The sequence below is a fragment of the Fomitopsis serialis genome, assembly GCF_022376445.1.
Source record: "Fomitopsis serialis strain Sig1Antser10 chromosome Unknown B0H18scaffold_431, whole genome shotgun sequence".
NCBI lineage: Eukaryota > Fungi > Basidiomycota > Agaricomycetes > Polyporales > Fomitopsidaceae > Fomitopsis > Fomitopsis serialis.
In genome coordinates, this window is record NW_025955391.1 from 1 (window position 1) to 17,804 (window position 17,804).

General features: G+C 58.7%; 5 protein-coding genes across 5 annotated transcripts; 3 read left to right on the forward strand and 2 right to left on the reverse strand.

The window, feature by feature from the left end:
• Positions 1-204: 204 nt before the first annotated feature.
• On the reverse strand, positions 205-1,221 carry B0H18DRAFT_1067970 (uncharacterized protein). Its single transcript, XM_048031185.1, has 2 exons — positions 1,076-1,221; positions 205-1,019 (listed from the first exon to the last, which is right to left on the reverse strand). Exons 1-2 carry the CDS (start codon positions 1,189-1,191, stop codon positions 464-466), a joined length of 672 nt encoding a protein of 223 aa, XP_047884627.1. The 5' UTR covers positions 1,192-1,221; the 3' UTR covers positions 205-463.
• Positions 1,222-3,104: 1,883 nt separating this feature from the next.
• Positions 3,105-3,500, forward strand: B0H18DRAFT_963087 (uncharacterized protein; the record flags this gene model as incomplete). Its single annotated transcript, XM_048043144.1, has 1 exon — positions 3,105-3,500. One exon carries the CDS (start codon positions 3,105-3,107, stop codon positions 3,498-3,500), a length of 396 nt encoding a protein of 131 aa, XP_047884628.1.
• A 3,818-nt stretch (positions 3,501-7,318) lies between these two features.
• On the forward strand, positions 7,319-8,501 carry B0H18DRAFT_1129826 (uncharacterized protein; the record flags this gene model as incomplete). Its single annotated transcript, XM_048035433.1, has 4 exons — positions 7,319-7,364; positions 7,413-8,083; positions 8,138-8,195; positions 8,242-8,501. 4 exons carry the CDS (start codon positions 7,319-7,321, stop codon positions 8,499-8,501), a joined length of 1,035 nt encoding a protein of 344 aa, XP_047884629.1.
• Positions 8,502-11,307: 2,806 nt separating this feature from the next.
• On the forward strand, positions 11,308-12,534 carry B0H18DRAFT_895015 (uncharacterized protein; the record flags this gene model as incomplete). Its single annotated transcript, XM_048041398.1, has 1 exon — positions 11,308-12,534. One exon carries the CDS (start codon positions 11,308-11,310, stop codon positions 12,532-12,534), a length of 1,227 nt encoding a protein of 408 aa, XP_047884630.1.
• Positions 12,535-12,593: 59 nt separating this feature from the next.
• On the reverse strand, positions 12,594-16,352 carry B0H18DRAFT_1129828 (uncharacterized protein; the record flags this gene model as incomplete). The annotated part of the gene is made up of 13 exons (XM_048035434.1): positions 12,594-12,657; positions 12,708-12,888; positions 12,948-13,087; positions 13,145-13,436; positions 13,494-13,718; positions 13,776-13,910; positions 13,977-14,240; positions 14,297-14,537; positions 14,594-14,678; positions 14,739-14,992; positions 15,043-15,806; positions 15,874-16,165; positions 16,221-16,352. 13 exons carry the CDS (start codon positions 16,350-16,352, stop codon positions 12,594-12,596), a joined length of 3,069 nt encoding a protein of 1,022 aa, XP_047884631.1.
• Between the last annotated feature and the right edge of the window lie 1,452 nt (positions 16,353-17,804).

The window sequence follows — 17,804 nt, forward strand, 5'->3', positions numbered from 1 at the left end:
GAGAGCTCGCGGCAGCGACACCTACCGTACATAAATAGATCCTGTCCCGCACTCTTCCACTTTGGGTGCTGTTGCAGGCCCATCGGGCAAACCCGATTGCGATCTGTGATCAGCGAAATCTGCTGTTTTCCGGGCCTAGGTGCACCCTCCCAATTTGGTATGTTTGGGGCCCCGACAATTCATCACACAGACACACCTGCAGTCGTAAGGATGTCATATATTCGTGCAATATATCAGTGTACAGTACTGTGCTGAGTGCTCCAGAATGAGCACCAGCAAGGTTCCTCGCGAGCAGCCCCGCAAGCCCGGCCTCGACGTCCTCCGCACGCTTCATCCCGCCCTTGCGCTCCTCCACGACCTGCATGACACGCTCGGGGACCTGCGGCAGCAGCCAAGCATGCCCGCGGCGTGCGCGAAGGGGCCCGTGCGTGGCAGTGAGGTGGTGAATGCAGCCACGGGCCCATCAGGAAGTTGAGCTGTGTGGAGGTTGTCGAACACGAGTGACTGTGTATGCGGGACAGCGAAGGGCTAGAGGTTGCAAGCCGCCGCAGCTGGGATGGTGGGTAGGCCTGATCTGCATGCACCACATCGACTTTATCGAACCCGCGTCGATGCGTTCCGCGCTGTGTTCGCCAAGCTCGGGCTCGCGGGCGTGGGCGACGGCTCGCAGGCTCCCGGGGCACCAGGTGCAGCGCGCACACAGCCTCCCACGGAGGTTGAAAAACGCGATAACCAACATGTTAGCAGTAGAGTTTGGGAAGAGGAGGAGCGGACGTACGGGCAACACATGCGACGCGCGGCGCACACCGCCGTCGACGAACAGCTGGAACTTCTCGTTCGGAAACGCAAGCCCGCGGCGGGCCTTCAGTTCTCGGACGACCTCGACCAGTGTCTCCACACCAGATCGCGAGGAACTCGAGCTGCCGACCACCGTGGTTCGAGAGCAGTCGGCGCCGTCAATGATCACGGCACACATGACTCTGCCCGTGTAGTCCGCAGGGACTCTGCTGGTCGATACGCTGCTGTTCGCGTTTGTCAACACGCCGCCGTTTGAAGCGGCCTCATTAGTTCGTGCCTGCTGACACACAATTCGTGCTGGTTCACACGCACGCCGTTGTTTGTGTTGGTCGATGTGCTACCGTTCATGCTGGTCCGAGGGTCGGTCTGCGTCTTCCGTGAAGAGATGGGCATCAAAGCTAGATGGTAGAGGAGGAGTAGCACGCGCAGGTGAGGTGAGCCTTGCGGGCGCCCCCGTAAACCCAACATTTGGTTCTATTTGTTGCCTCGCCGAATTGGGAAAACCCGATGTTCTCGGGCTGTTCCTGGCCAATCACAACGCGTTTAAAGGTCCTACTTAGGCCTGCAACATACCAGTGATTCGTGTTCACGACGTTTCCGCACTCTGTCCATGTATTATATGCTGCAGTAGGGATTAGATACATGTTTGGTAGCATATATTACAACAGATGAGATGTAGCACAACATTCTCGTGTACAATAGGGATTGTCTTGTGTACTGTACTCGTTCTCAGCCGAGTCTCGAGTCGTAACGGGTGCTGCGGCGCGTTACATACTGGACTCGATAATGACACAGTCGTTGTATGTATAAAATATATTCTGATCGTCATTGCATTTACCAACATGCCATTCCAGTTCGTTGAACATTATACATTGCACGCGAACGCAGTGTTTTCCGGATTCAACAAATCAATTTCAGACTAATCTATTCCAAGTGCGTGCGCCCGGCCTGCCCACCTTGCCCACCGTCACGGTCACCCTCTCCTCGCTCACGCGCCCATCTTCGTTCGTTGGCCGTGCTTGCGTGCTGGGCATTCGCCCTGCACGCTCGCGGTCGTCGTGCGTGTAGTGCTCATCCACACTCTGGGCCCGCTCGCTTTCCCTCTCGCCCGCTTTCCCTCTCGCCCGCCTGCCCTCTCGCTCGCCCATCCACCCGCTTTCCTGCGCACCTGCTGGTCCCTTGCCTGCCCGCTCACCTCATTGCCTGCTCGCCTCCTTGTCCGCTTGTCCGCCCGTTCTGGACCACCCGCCAGCTCGTCCGCTTGCCCTCTCGCTCGCCCGCCTGCCCTCCCGCCTGCCCTCCCGCTCGTCCATCTGCTCGCCTGCCCGCGCGCCGATCTGCCCGCCTGCTCACCCGTCTGCGTCTGCATCCGTCGGCTGTGTCTGCGTGCCGGGCGTTCGCCCGGCACGCTCGCGGTGGGCGTGTGCTGTCGCCTGTTCACTTGCCACTCTCCAACCCGTCCGCTTGTCTGTCGGATGTCCGTCTTCCTACCCGCCCGTTTTCCTACCCGCCCGTCTTCCTGCCCACCGGTCTGCCCGTCCGTCTTCCTGCCCGACAGTCCGCCTGCCCGTCCTTCCGCCAGCCCGCCAGCCCGCCAGCCCGCTCGCCCGCTCGCCCGCTCCCGCTCGTGCCCGTCGTCCTTCCGCCGGCTGCGTTTTCACGCGGGGCATTAGCCCTACGCGCTCGCGGTCGACGAGTGTGCTGTACTGCACGTCGCCGCGTCCTGTGGCTACGGTCAGCTCGCTCGCTCGTGTGCGTCTGCGCTCACCTCGATGTCAGCGTCGGCTACTCGTCGTGCCCGCTGTGTTCTAACGACGCCGGTGACCGACGCGGGGTGGTGGCCAGTGGAGGTCGTAAACGGCGGGCGGAACCGCTCGCCGCTCGCTCGGCTCGATGCGAGCTCCCGGGTTTGGCCGAAACCGACGCCACGCAGCGGGCAGGGCAGGGCGGCAGGGGATCCGAGATCGTACCTGATCTCAGATGCGCTGACCCCGATGTCCATCCATATGGGGTATTAGCCTTGCATCGCGCGCCAGTGGTACCGCCCCGCCGGGGACGAAGGGACCAGGCGCCCGGGGTAGCTGCCATATCAGGTAACGACCGACGGCGCTTCGTTCATACATGACGGCGCCTCGCTCATACATGAGCGAGTGGTAGCTCGTGTATGAGAATGGCTGCAGGTAAGTACTGGAGTTTATGTATGATCACTCCGTGCTCACTACAAGGATATTATACAAACTTATGCCTATATGGCCTGGTTGAGCGAGAGCCGACTGAAAACCACAAACAGAGGTTCCGCGCCAGACATGGACGAGCGCTCAATTGTTTTGGAAGAGACCGAGGCGGCAGCATCTGGCCTGTCCAACGGTCCGCCAGAAGTGGCCGCAGCCGAGCCCATCGCCCAGCCTCACTCTCCAACCCCCACGGTCTCTGAGATGGCGCCTTTGGGGGCGCGGGTGGAGAGCGCCTCTCCTCCGGAGTCAACAAAAGACCTCGGTCGAAAGCCTCCGTCGCGGAAGCGCAACAAGCCGGACATTGACAATCCCGCATCCTCGAGCAAGCCCCCGTCTAAACGGCGAAGGACGAGTCCAGTCGAGGCCCCCACGGACGGTGGCAGGCAATCCAGCCGGTTGAAGGCCGGGGGCCCGCAGCTTCGGGAGAAGCAGAGGGCGAAGACGCTTGAAGCGGCGGGTCGTGCATGATGGCAGTCTTATGTAGTTCGCAGTCCATACGCGCAATGTCATTTCATTTAGACGAGTCAGAGTACAACAACCTATCGACGAATCAAAACATTACAGAGGTACATTGTTTCATTGTCCGGGTCACTCGCTGATGTCCATTGCCTTCACGCCACATTCGTCGGCCTCTCCCTTCGCTCGATCGCACGCCTCTCCCCCGAAGGCCCGGCCTCGTGACTCGATGGACCCGCCTCTCCCCCGCATGGACCTGACGCAGCCTCGATTGCATGCTCGGGCGCATGCTTGGGTGTAGCGTCGACTTGGATGTCCTGCTCCATCTCCTCAGACGCGCCAACCTTGGTGCTCGCTTCCTCCGCCTTTTCGCCGGCTCCGGAGGCGACAATGTTGGTCTCTTGCCCGACCGGCTGTGCCTCAGCCGTGGGCAGCGCCGTCGGTTCCTCAACAATGGCCTCCAGACCGTCCGTCTTCTCGATGGTTGAGGACGTGGGACGGAGGAAAGGTGACGAGTCCTGACGCTCCGAGGGTTGGTCAGAGCCATATCCCGTGAGGCCTGCGAGAAGGGCTGGACGAACAACAGGGCGAGCTGGGGTCCTCGTCCGGAGTGCGGCATCCTTCGCAAGCCGCACAGGACGCACTTCGTCGTTCGCCCCATGCGCCGGGGAAGCGATGGGAGCGCGGCGGCGAGGAAGAGGCGGGGCTGCGTTGCCGTCATCGCCGGGGGATTGCATGGGAGGGACCGCCCAGCGCGGCATGACTCCGGGGTAGGGGACCGGAGCCGGCTTGGGCTCAGGCTGCTCCGGTTTGCCCTGCAAAAGTTTGAATGCGAGCCCGGTGTGCATGTCCTCAATGCGGCGAATGCTCTCGTCCATCCCATGCCTCACCGCCTTCACGGTCATTTCGCCCCACGTCTTGAGCTCCTCCGCTGCCTTGAGCCGCTTCTCCATTGACTCCCGGGAGGCGGAGAGGTCGGCAAGACGCGCCTCGACTCCATCGAGGCGGTCTGCAGTCGTCCTGAACTCGTTACGCAGCTGCCGAAGCTCCCTGAGGACCGCACCGTTGGAAGACCCACCCATGGCCTTGAGTTCTTCGACCTCCAGCTTCATGGCCTTCACCTCCTCGACCGCCTGAAAGACGACGTGGGCCTGATCAGCGAAAACGCCTGACCAGAGGCCAGACATTATGCCGAACGTTTTGCTGCACGGCCCCCTATGGTCGGTGACAATGTTGCGCATGCCGGTGATCTCGGCGTCGACTCTGGCCTTCCGCTCAGCCAACGTGATGGGGGGGCCTGAAGTCCGCAATGGCGAGGCGGGCATCGGACTGGCCGAGCGGGACGGCAGATGAGGCGACGGCCAACGAGTGGGAGGGGATGGTGATTCACTCTCGCTGAATGGAGGCGACCGCCCCTCATCGTCGCTGATGGATATCACGGAGGCCTCGTCGAGCTCCCGGAACCTCTTCTGGATTTGAGCCGGCTTCTTGCCCGCGGCGCGCTCGGAGAGGACGGAAACCTGTGTCAAAATGAGAACAAAGCACACACGCCGAGGGGTAAGGCTCACCTTGCGGGGGGCCGGGAGAGGCGCATGCGCCTGAATGGGCTCCTCAACGCGGGCCTCGACCATTTCCACGTCTTCATCCTCCATTTCCTCCTCGGCATCCACGGCCTCTTCCTCAGTCTCAGGCACGACCTCATCCTCACTGTCCGCCACGTTGGGCGAAGACGCCTCTTCGACGGCCTGCGGACTATTCTTGGCGGGAGACCGCTTCTGCGGACCGGATGCCGCACGCTTCAGCTCGCGTTCGCTTTCCACTTCAATCTCGCCTTCGCCTTTTTTCCCGAGCTGAGGAGGGTCCGCGAGCGTCCCTTTCTTTTTCGCGGCCTGACGCCTCTCCACCCAGTCAACCAGGGAAGCCGCGACGTCGTGCTCTGTGCCGTCCCACGTTTCCAGGTCTTCCACCCACTGCTGGTCTTTCCCATTCCAAATTGCGACGTCGGGGTAGATCTTGCCTTCAGCCTTCAGCTTCGCAACCCGCGCCCGCCATTTGCCCGCAAGCACGCCCGCGAAGGCGTTCTTGAACACCGATCCGTCATGCATGTGGCGAGGGACGAGCGAGCACGGGACCTTCCCGACTTTGCACGGCAAGCACCGGGCAGCCACGGACGTTTGGCTCGAGTCCTTCTTGTTCTTCTCGACCAGAAACTGGCACTTCTTGCCGAGATGCTCGCAACGGTCGCATGAGACAGGCTGTGAGAATGAGTACGGGTCAAAACGGCAAAAACGACGCAACTCACAGGGTCAATGCGGTCGCCGACCGTCCAATCTTCCTCCGGCTCCTCCTCAGAGCTTGCTCCCTTCGAATCCTGCCGTTTGTCTCGGGATGACGACCTCCTCTGCGGCTTCTCATCCTCCTCCAAACGCGAGGCCTTTCCGACAGATTTGAGCGGCTTGCCCGGCTCCGTGTCATTCCGGCCAACGCCTTTCACCTGAGCGGTCTTTGCCCGACTCTTGGAGTCGGAGCTCGACCTCGTCTCCCTTCTTGCAACCGTGGAAGGAACGTTGCCGGTCTGCCGTGAATTCGATGTTTCCACCGCTCGTACGGTGGCCTCTTTCTTGCCCTTCGGGCCGTCGCGAGTGCCTTCGTCGACCTTCGCATCTGGCGACTCGCCCTTTGCGGACGGTTCTAGCGGCTCGTCCACATCCGAGTCCACGATGAACTCCTCCGACTTGATCTTCCGCTTCGGGGCCCTTCTACCGCCTCCGCCTTTCTTGCTGCCGCCGGCTTGCTCCGGATTAGGCCGTTTACGCTTGCTGACCTGCTCCTCCTCGGCGGGCTCTTCTTGCGCAGCTGGATCCACAAAGCGCGTCCGCTTCTTTGTGGCTGGGGTGGCCGCCCCTACGAGATCAGATGCACTGGTTAGTCGCGTGCTGTGTGCGTCGCTTCAGCACTTACGTTTGGACGGTCCGGCCTCTGGCTCGCCATCCGGGTCTGCTAATTCATCAATGCCTGCCATCACAGATCTGGCAACCTGCTGACCTTGCCTCCACCAGCTTTCAGCACGCGCGGCAGGCCCTGAGATATCCATCTCCTCGATTATCGCGGCAGGGATGAGGCGTCCTAGAGGCGCCAGGTTCGAGTGGATCAACGCGTCGATCTGATCGAGGGTGCACGGCGTCGGGGCGAGAAGGCACTCGCATGCCATTGCAAGCGACCTCGGCACCCGCAGGGTCTCCACCGCCGCCGCAGCACTCATGGCGGGCCATTGACGCTCCTGCAATGATTCAATCAGTCACTTAATTGGCCGTCCACGGCCTCTTGCGTTTCACGGGCTTACAGTTTCCTTTTTCAGCGCAATCCAGGCGGCATGGCGCTCCGCGGGGGGCGCCCGCAGGGCCGCCAGGAGGCGCCCCGTAAGATGCAGCACTTCTTCCCGCGTAATCGGCAAGGGGGCAGCGCCCGCATTGGCGCTAGCCGGTGGCTGGGTGGCGCCAGACTTGGCGCCGTTTGCGGCCGCAGCGCGACGAGACATTGAGTCGGGGGGATGGCGGGGAGTGGCACACAGTTCGCAGAGGCGACGGAGGGCGATAAGTACGGAGTCAAGCCACGATGGTATGACAAAGTCCGTCGAGCGCTCGATCGCCGGAGCTGTCATGTGACGGCATCCCACGCCACAACTATATCAAGCGATTCCGAACGCCACGGATAAGTCCCACAACAAGACCGCCATCATCAGCGCCTCTTTACTAACGGGTAAGCTCTCAAGTCTTTGCCTCGTGTGTCTTGACGAACTGACTCTGGCTCACAGCAAGCAACCTCCAGACATGGCCCCGATTAGAACGGGCAGAACAAGGGGTGCGGCCTCATACGGTGAGTACGTCGTCCATGAAATCCACGCCGAACTCAGATCGAGGCCAGAGCCGACCGGTGTTTTCGCGCCTCTCCCGCCACCCCGCGCTGTAGGGGAGCCGCTTTCCGCGCAACGAGCGGCGTCCGAGCCTCTGCCAGAGACGGAATCCCCTTTTCAGCCGCTGATGTGCCCGCGAGCTATCGCGCTGCCGCTCACGCCTCCTCGCGCTGCCGCCGAGCCGCTGCAGTCCGCGCACACGATGTTCCAACCCCTCAAGACCCCAAGGACCATATTTGAGCCGTTGAAGTCGCCGCCGACAATCTTCAAGCCACTGACGCCGCCTCGAGTCAGATTCCAGCCACTAAGTTCGCCGCGCGGATTGGAAGGGCCTGGGAATCCGCCCCACGTGCTTCTCTCGCCTTTGTCTTTGCCTGCCGCGACCCCCACTCCGCCTTTCTCGCCCCTTCGCTCTCTTCGCTCGCTTGCAGATGCCCTCCCGCCGATGGATGGGATTGCCCCGCTTCTCCCTGCGCGGGAGCCAATTGCCCAGCCCCTCCCACCGCCTGCCATTCCGCGGTCGCCTCCGCCTTCGCCTGACGCCTTCGCATCGCATGGCCCGAACCCCCTCGGCGTCGATGAGGTGCCCCCTTGGGCCCGTGATGCGTTCGACAACGCGCCAGTCGAACATGGCAGTTCCCGACGTCGGTCTCTTAGACCGCGCAAGCACAGATACTTTGTGGTGAGTGTCACCCTCTTCTGTTTGCCTCTTCTCACCTGATGATGCCATCCGTAGAGGTACCTGGATGATGGCGGGATTTTGGAGGCGTTCGCCCTCGGCGACCCAAGTACAGGTGCGTGGCCTAGTCCTCTGTTTGAACTCAAACTGACTGCTTTTAGGGCCGTACTATTGCCGGTCTGACTCCTTCACCGACGGTCCGGCCCCGTTGAATCAGGGGCCGATCCTCAGGGTCCGCGGCAAGCTGTTTTGGGACGTCGAGGCCGTCGTGGGTCACCGGGCCGTCAGACGTGGCAAGAGACCGGCATACGAGATCCTCATCAAGTGGGCGGGCTGGACTGAGCCGACCTGGGTGCCGGAGTCCCATGTCGCCGGCCTCCCTCTCTATCAGGAGTATTGGCGGAGGACGGGCCCCTATTAGCCGTAGCATACACAACACCCATTCCTGTATTAAACACATCTTGGCTCCTTTGTAATGCATCTGGTTTGGCCCACTGTCTCGCGGACTTGACGCAACCTGGCATCCTGGCATCGAGCCCAACCTCAACCTGAAGGCCGTCGCGCTCACCAAGGGTAGAAGTCGCGACATACGTACTTAAACGGCTTAGGCGACACTTAAGAAAATGACGGCACAGTGGCGACTCTTGATGCGCACCGCATAACCTAAGCAAAGGCCACTGACGCGGCCTACAAAAGACTTATTGAAGACAGGCGAAGACGGCTTATATTGCAATACTGTACGCTACGTCGGCCGCCCCAATACCTGCATCCAGCAGCCGCCTCGAACCAACCGACCGCTCAGGAGTCAGCCTACGCCGCTCTCAGGAACAAACCGACCGCCTCATGCCCAACCGACCGCTCCTTACGCCCAACCGACCACTAGTGACGTCCAGCCGACGTCCTTGGAGCCCCACCCGACCCGGCCAGGAAATAAGACGTCCACACCGGCCGACCAATAGGATGGGCATACAGCCGATCCTCGGCTGCCGCATGCCCATAGACCGCATATGGACCGTCGGCCGCCATCGGCTCGCTCTATACTATAGGGCTAATGTACACCTCGGCTACCCTATGGTCATAGGGTAAAGGCGCTGCCTGGTGTGCTCCCTTATGAGTTCTGGTCGACGATGCAGACACTGCATAACCCGCATGCAACCGGGAACCAGCAAGGCTTCGACAGTTTCGCACTACTGCGGCTCGCTTTCGAGGACCTCGACACCTATGGGCCGGCGACGGACTCACGCTTCAATGAAGGGTGGATGTGCCCGATCTACAAAAAGGGCGACCGCCGCGAAATCGCCAACTACCGCCCAATCACACTTCTAAACGCCGACTACAAAGTGTACACACGGATCCAGGCGTCACGACTAGGACCCCTAGCATCCCGCCTCATCCATACGGACCAAGCCGGCTTCCTCCCAGGACGACACATAGAGGACCAAACGCAGCTGTGTCGATCGATGGTCAACTACGCCGAGGCGCTAGAGGAGGACGGCGCCATCGTGGCGCTCGACCAGGAGAAAGCGTACGATCGCATCGCACACGACTACCTGTGGCAAGTCCTACGTGCCTTTGGCCTGCCAGCGGAATGGATAACGAGAATCCGCAACCTCTACAAAGGAGCCACCACCATCGTCATCATCAACGGCGAGTCCAGCAAGGCATTCCTGGTTATCAGGGGCGTACGACAAGGAGACCCCCTCTCTTGCCTCCTCTTCGACCTCGCCATCGAACCACTGGCATGCATGATACGACGCTCTGCCCTGCGGGGATTCACCATCCCTGGAATCGCCGATAGACTGGTGACCTCCCTCTTCGCAGATGACACCTCCACCTACCTCTCCAAGCACGACCGGTGGTCCGACCTCTGGAAGATCCTACGGTCGTGGTGCAAAGCTTCCAGGGCCAAATTTAACGACGGGAAGACCGAAGTCATCCCTGTTGGCTCGCCCGAATATAGGGCGGCCCTCACAGCGACCCGCGTGCTCAACCCCGCCGACCCGGACGACCGAATACCGGTGGACGTCCACCTAGCCCAGGACGGTGAGGCGGTGCGAATCCTTGGGGCCTGGATCGGCAACCGGACCGACGGAGTGGCGATTTGGGCCCCAACCCTACAAAAAGTCCGGTCCTTCCTCGAACGGTGGGGGCGCTGCCACCCCACCCTGCGAGGGAAGAAGAGCATTGTCCAAATGGGCCCTGGAGGAATGACGCAATACCTCGCCAAAGTCCAGGGGATGCCCCGCGCGACTGAGAGAGAACTCGAGGCTATCATACGTGACTTTGTATGGGACGGATCGCGACCCATGATCAGCCTTGACACCCTGCACCGGCCCACCAATGAAGGTGGCATAGGCCTCCTCGACATACGAGCAAGGAATGAAGCCATCGAACTCACGTGGATCCGCAGATACCTGGACCTGACGGATCTCCGCCCCGCATGGGCTTTCGTATGTGATGCCATCCTCAACGCTTTTGTGACGGGCGACGCCGGCGCGATACGACCGAAAGCCCAAATCAATACCTTCCTCCAGAGCTGGAACCCGGCACTCGACAGCCGGTCAGGCCTGCCGTACTGGCTCAAACGAATGCTTACTGTCGCAAAGAAGTATAACGTGAGTTTTGCCGCGATCAAACTGGACAGGCCACTGAAAGGCCAGCTACCGATCTGGTACCACCTCGGCGCGGACGCGAAGCTCCGCAGACTTAACAACACGCAGACCAGCGACTGCCTGAGGGACAACCATGGGGTGAAGACCCTGGCCGACGTACAGCGAGTGCTCCAGGACCACGAGGAAGCGCTGTCGAGAGGGGTCGACGACTGCGTGTGCGATGAGTGTCAGCACGATAGGGGACGGGGATGCAGCCACCCCATCAACTGCCGGCACGCCGCCAGACGGCTCCTGCAGCTTGTCCGCCCCAAATGGCACCCGGATTTCTCCCCGGTGAACGACGGCCTGACCCTGACGAGGCGACGCCTGGACCGCAACGCCAACGCCCTCGAGTCGGACGGACAGGTGGTCTTCGATCCGACCGTGACCTCGAGAGGCAACCTGTCCGAGGCGTTCCGGGCCTTCGTCCACCCGACGGTACATGACTCGCCGCCAGCCATCAGAAGGCCCAGAGGGAGAGCGGTACCAGGAGAAAGCACGACAGTCTTCATTCTGTCACGGAAACACGCCCTCATCCACCGAGAAGGCGAACACGAGCACCCCGGTGTCGTGGGTATGGCATTCTTCGGATACAACGACCCACGCAATGCCCTCCTGACGACCCAGACCCCGGAGAACGCGTACCACGCCACCCTAGGCGAAGCCGTGGCCGCCCTATACGCGGCGCAGAGGACCCCGCGCGACGTGCCACTGCACCTGGTAAGTACCTCCCCCTTCCTCACCAAGGCCATCACGACCAAACTGGCGGGATGGGAAGACGGGGGATGGATAGGGGTGCCCCACGCCGACTACCTTGCCGCGCTAGCGAACCACCTTAGACAACGGTGTGCGGTGACGACCGTCCGCCATGCCTCGACTCCCTGGGAGTGGAAGGCCATAGACTGGATCAGAGACCGTGCGTGCCCGCTCTTACTCAATCACCCTCTCGAAGTGGTGCGGCCAACCTCTAACCCCTCCTTCCGCCTGAGTGGAGCCCGCCTCGCGTCGCTCACGCAGGCTACGGCGTACAAGGGCATCCTCGCCACCCGACGCCCGCCGGCTCGGCAGGGGACCGCCCGCAACGTGGCCCTAGCCCTTGCCGCGCTCGCGCCCCGCCAGCAGCGCAGCAGCGAAGAACTGTGGACGAGCCTACGGCACAAAGACATCAGGCACCAGGTCTCGGACTTCCTGTGGAAGACCCTCCACTCCGCGCTCCGCGTAGGACACTTCTGGGCTCACATCCCCCAGTACAAAGACCGGGCGTCCTGTACGAACTGCCGCTGCGAAGAATCCATCGAGCACATCCTTCTCGAGTGCACCGCGGTGGGGCAACAGCAAGTCTGGACGATGGTGGAGGCGCTTTGGCTGAAAACGGGGCTCGCCTGGCCCGGCATGTCCCTCGGGACGCTGCTCACGCTCGGCACGAAAACATGGACGAACCCCGGGTCAAAACGACGACGGGAAGGAGCTTCAAGGCTCTGGCGCATCCTCGTGTCAGAATCCGCGTACCTCGTCTGGAAACTACGGTGCGAGAGAGTTATTGGCCACGACGATTCCCCCGACTGGCAGCACCACGAGCTCACTGTCCAACGACGATGGCACGCAGCCATCGACGCCCGCCTCCAATTGGACATTGCCTCCACCAGGCACTACCTGGGAGGACGTACACAGAAGTCCGACGTAGTACTACGTACATGGAATAAAGTCTTGGAGGACGAGATCGCGCTGCCAGATGACTGGACGCGCTTCGGGTTTTTAGTGGGTATTGCTCCAGTACGGCTACGTGAACACGACCCCGGTTGAGTAGAGTCCCACACTGGTCCGAAACGACCGTGCGTAAAGGCATTTTTCTCCCTGGATGATCAAGCGGGACACCCGCGAACTGGCTGGAGTGGTGGGCTGGACCGATAGTCCCGTGCCATTACTCTGTTTAAGCCATCCAAAAAAAAGAAACGGAGACAACAAATGTTACGCACCCCTTGATCGCATCTAAAATGGGCCGGTTAATGCCAGTATAGCTGTTTGTGACAGGGTGAGCCGACTCGTTCATATTGGTGTCCGATGGTGTGATGTCCCAATCATCTTCGTCCATGCGTGAGAAGTGCTTGTTGATCGCACTCCAGAACCACGGATGTGGTTTCTTATCTGCAAGCCAATCTGGACAATTGAGGTCGCCAACTTCTCGGAGTACGACAACAGGAATGATGCCAACATACCTCTGATTGCCTTGTGCGATGACTTCTCACACCATTCAATGAAGTCATTCAGTTCGTCACGGGTCCGGAGATTGGGTAGTTGTCGCATGCGGTCCATAACATCTTGTGGACAGCCCTTCCGGGCAAGCTCATCAAAGTTACTGCGCGTGCATGACATAGCGTGAGTTCCATTCTCAGCTGATATCAGTGAAGCTCACCGTTCCAAGTGTACAAGACATGTCTTTAGAATATACTGAATTATCTCCTTCGGGTCCGTGACATTGATTCCACTAGTACTGGGGTCGTTCCGGTTTACAAGGTCACGTCCACAGCCGATTGCTTGTGGTTTACTGCCATCAACAACGAGCGCACGAAGGCCTTCGCCATGTAGAAACTTGAACTTCACCGGATGACCAGTGATTGACTCGATGGTATTCCACAGGCCGCTCCACATACGGTAGAATGCCTCCTCCGTCTCGTGAGTGCAATAGATACGAGCATACGTCACACCTGAAGTGTGTGATTAATCGCAATGGACACGGAATGACTTCGACAGGAAAGACATACGCATGTTTAGTGCTTCATCCCAGTATGTCGCCTCCCATTCTTTATGTTGACCATGCACACGCTTATACGTGTTGTCGTGAAGGCTCGCCAGCGCATTGTGAACACGTTCAGCAAGCACTGGGTGTGCAGTGATGATCATACTGATACCTTGATCAGCGCTGACCGAGTGTACATAGCGTCGATCCTTCGGTTTCTGCTGCTCGGCGAGGTAATATGCCATTACACCTGTGGGAAACACGCTGCCATGAACCACTATTCGAGATGCAAATACGGGTAAGTCACCTTCCATGCCGTTTCCATGCGGTGCCTCTTTCGTCTTGATGGCCTTGAGAAGCATGCGCTTGTTCCGTGGCACTCCGAGCGATGGATCAAACTCAGACGGAACATGACCACCGAGCAACTCGTGTGTGCTTTGGGCTAGAAATCGAGAGACATGTTTAGAGGCTTACTCTACATTGAATACAAATACAGATTATAGCATACCCCGGTCCACCTTTCCTACTGTTACCCCGTCATGGCCGAGGGTGGCCGCAGCAGCCGCATATAGGTCCCGTGCTTCACGAGGCATCTTCGTCGGCTCAGGCGGCGGATGGTTATGCGGCTTCTTGAGGTAGACAATGGCTCGCTTATCATTCAGATTGTCTGGGAACCAAATGCTGATCTCCGCGTTGCACGGACGATGCACCAGACGACCTTCTTCAGGTCTGCAGGTCCCTGGAAGGTCACCTTCGACAAGATGAACGTAGTCTAGTACGGATTATTAGAGATTTTGGAGAGTCAAAACAGTGGGATACGAGACGTACAGCACATCTTGTTTCCTTTCGCCCCTCGCCGAGGAATCGTGATGAGCCCACACCGTGACGTCTTCTCCACGAGATCAGTGTGTGGAGCCTTGAACACACCGTCATTTTCAAATAACTCCCGGACGTGGCGTTCATTCACATCTCGTGGTATGGTCTTGAATCGGTGTTTACCATTACCATCCTTGGACCAGAACTTTGAGCACCCAATGAAACCAGCCTTGCCGTCGTAGTTCAACTTGATCTGCAGGGTTGTCAGGGCCCAAACCAAGATATGCCATGCCTGAATTGAATACATACATTCTTGAACTGACGATACACAGCGACACCGTCACAGTTGCTGCCATCGAAAGGGCATTGATCACGCTGCATTTCAAGGTAGAATCTGCATCGTTGATGAGTCACCAACAACACGAGCACGGGCAATGAGATATGGAAAACGTACGATGCCGCTTTCATTACACCAGAACTGCCTTGTGCAATGTTGACTTGCTGCGTGAGATCCCAGAAGTCCCGTCGGGATTCAGTATCTCCAGAGTACCGCTCAAAGTTGTCCACGAGGTCCTCATCTATGTGATCGCAATGGTAGGACCCCTGGCATCGATGGTAGACATAGCGGCAGTCGACGTTTCCGAGGACTGGTACATTCACAAGCTTCTTCTTCGATCCACCTGTGCCGTCGCCCCATGCATCGAGATCCTGTAGAAGATTCAGCAAATGATCCAGTACTGCCAAAGGACGTCACAAACCTGGGACTTGATGATACCTGCCATGGAAAGCAGTTTACCGCTGGCATCGAGCCACTTCTTCGGATCATCGTCGCTGAGATCAAGACGGTATGCAACCGACCCCTCATCGCGTGGCACAGTCCAGGTGCGAGGGACCTTCTTCAAATCCACGATTTCTGCAACTTTACGCTGCCGCGTGATCATGAAAGAGGTAGCCGTGTTACGCCGGTGTGTGACGCTCGAACTTGCAGCGCCAGCGCCTCCTTGAGGCTCTGCATGATGTAGTGTGCGCAGCCTCTTGTAGTGGTGCGGAGTGCGATCATCCCGATCGGAGGCATCGACGTCAATGATCTCAACATCCGAATCACGCTCTCGTTTGACGCGAGCGGTGGGCGGATGCTGTGGTCGGGATGCCCCAGCGACATCAAGGTCAGAGTCGTCTGAGATGTCTATAATGTCTGATGACACTGTCTGGAATGAGAGACGCGGGCTGGTAATTTCGACCTTGCTTGACCGCAAGGCAGCATTGCCATGCTGCTTGCGGTCAGGCGAGCTCGAGACAGAGCCCGTAAACCCCATGTGTGCCTTGCCTTTGCCCAGAGAGCGTCGTGAAATCTGCTGGTGCACACTCATATGGTGTTCATCCACGGGTGCAGTCAACAATGTCAGATCCTCGTTGAACGGGGAGGACGATCGCAGGTCCGAGTCGAACGGAGGAGACGATGGAGGCAGTTCATCATCTGTGAATGGTGTGCTGATTGATGGTGATCCGGGGTGTTCAAAGACTGAAGGACGTGGTTCGGAGGAACACTTGTCAGACCCGGCATTGCGTGGATAAATAATGGTCTGTACCTGTCTGACTCGCTGGGACATCATCCCATACAACATCGTGTGGCCGCCGAGAGGACACAGGTAAGCGTGAGGACTTAGTAAGAGACCGCTCTGGTCGTGAGGCCGAGCGCGACAAGCGATCTTCAGGCAAGGCTGGGAGTCCGCGAGAGGGTGACTGGGGCATAGTAGGCACAGGTACTGATTGCAGCCGGCGGATGTACCACGATTTGAAGCTGTCAACGTCGAGCCATGAGACAGCATTATCGACTGTGTATGAGTCGATGGGGTCGAGGAGTAGCCTCCCGCGGAAAGTCTACAGCACAGAAGTCAGCAGGTTGAGGGGCCAGTATACTCGTATTTGCACTTACAAAGTCTCGGTAGGCAACGATATCCTCTGCTGCAGCACGACGGACTATGTCACGGACTCTAGCAGCATTCTTCGCTTCGAAGTCAGGGCTGGCGTCCCGCCCCGACGTGTTTGCACGAAGGAAGCCTATCATCAAGTGGCCTCCGAGTCAGTCGAAAACACGGCGAGTGAAGACTGAACCTCACCGGCTTCACGAGTCTACTTATATACTGCTTCATAACAAAGCCTATCCCTACATAGAAACGGTTGCTAAGGCCACAACCAAGGCCCAGTGGCGATTCATGAATATGAACCGGAGTGTGGCTGCTTAAGATGCCCGCAAGCGTCAATTACCGTATCGGGTCATGCAAGCGCCCAGCGCCATCTGAGATCCATGGCGGCGGGCGGCGGGCTTGGCAGCGGGCTCCTGCCAAGCGACTTCTACTGCCGTGGCGGGCACTTCTACTGTGGTGGTCGGCACTTCTACTGGTAGACCTGAGTGCTACTGTAATTGCTGACTTCTACTCGTCGCGCTCACTTCTACTTCTACAACTCTCGTATATACTCATTTGCCGCACCGCACCGACAGGCAGCGGAACTTGAACGTCGCACGACAGCATAGCCGCAAAGACAATAGCCCGAGAACCCGCGTGTGATCGATGCCGAACACCGTTCCCGGAGCGCGCATACACGCTGTTGTCTTCGCCGTGCATGCAGTATGGCATTCCGTCCGCAGAGTGCAATTGTGTTGATCATGTCACGTGAGTGAGGCGGAACTCTTCCTGACCAGACTGAATCCTCGATTACCCAGGAGAGCTGCAGAGTCAGCGGAAGGCAATTCAACATCACTTAGTACTCGGAGGAGGAGACTACGAGCACGCAGTTGTTTGGGTCACACTCGAGACTTCCGAAAGACAAGACAGCGAAGATTGATGCTCTCTTTCACTGGCAGTATCCTCTTACAGAGGTTCCTATCGGCCACCCAGAGGCTGCATAAAGACTACAATGACGCCCTGCACGATATTGAGCTGAGGCAAATTCGGAATGTTGAGATCAATGTCCCTAACAACATGCGGCGTCCGATGAGACTCTTGTGCAAAGTATGTCAATTTGTAACCCGATTTCCCCCTTCCTCTTCTTCATACAAACACCCGGCTTGCCGAACTACTGATGTATAACTTAGGATTAATCGAGGACAAAGTAAATGCCCAAGGATGGTGTGTGAGCGCCGATTACGAGTGACGCTACTCGCGAAGAAAAAAGTGTGCGGTAACAGGAATGACCGTCTATGACTAGCAAGACTAGTGTCGCGGAACGAGAGCTTGAGTCTGGAGAGGGTTGTCTACGTTAGGCCTGTAAGAAACATCTCGAGTCTACGTGAAGCCCGCTTACCAGAGACTTAGACGATCGTGCACGACCCACTTCCACTCCCATTGGAGGTGTCGTAGTTGACCGGAACTCGTGAGTCTTCGATCTCGGCGGGGACGGGTGCAGCAATATCAAAGAAGGCATCCATCCCTAGTTACGAGGTACGCAGAGCGTGTGGGATGCTGCGGTGAGCTCCAAGATGTACCTCTCGTCGATGTGCTGACTGTCGAATGTGTCC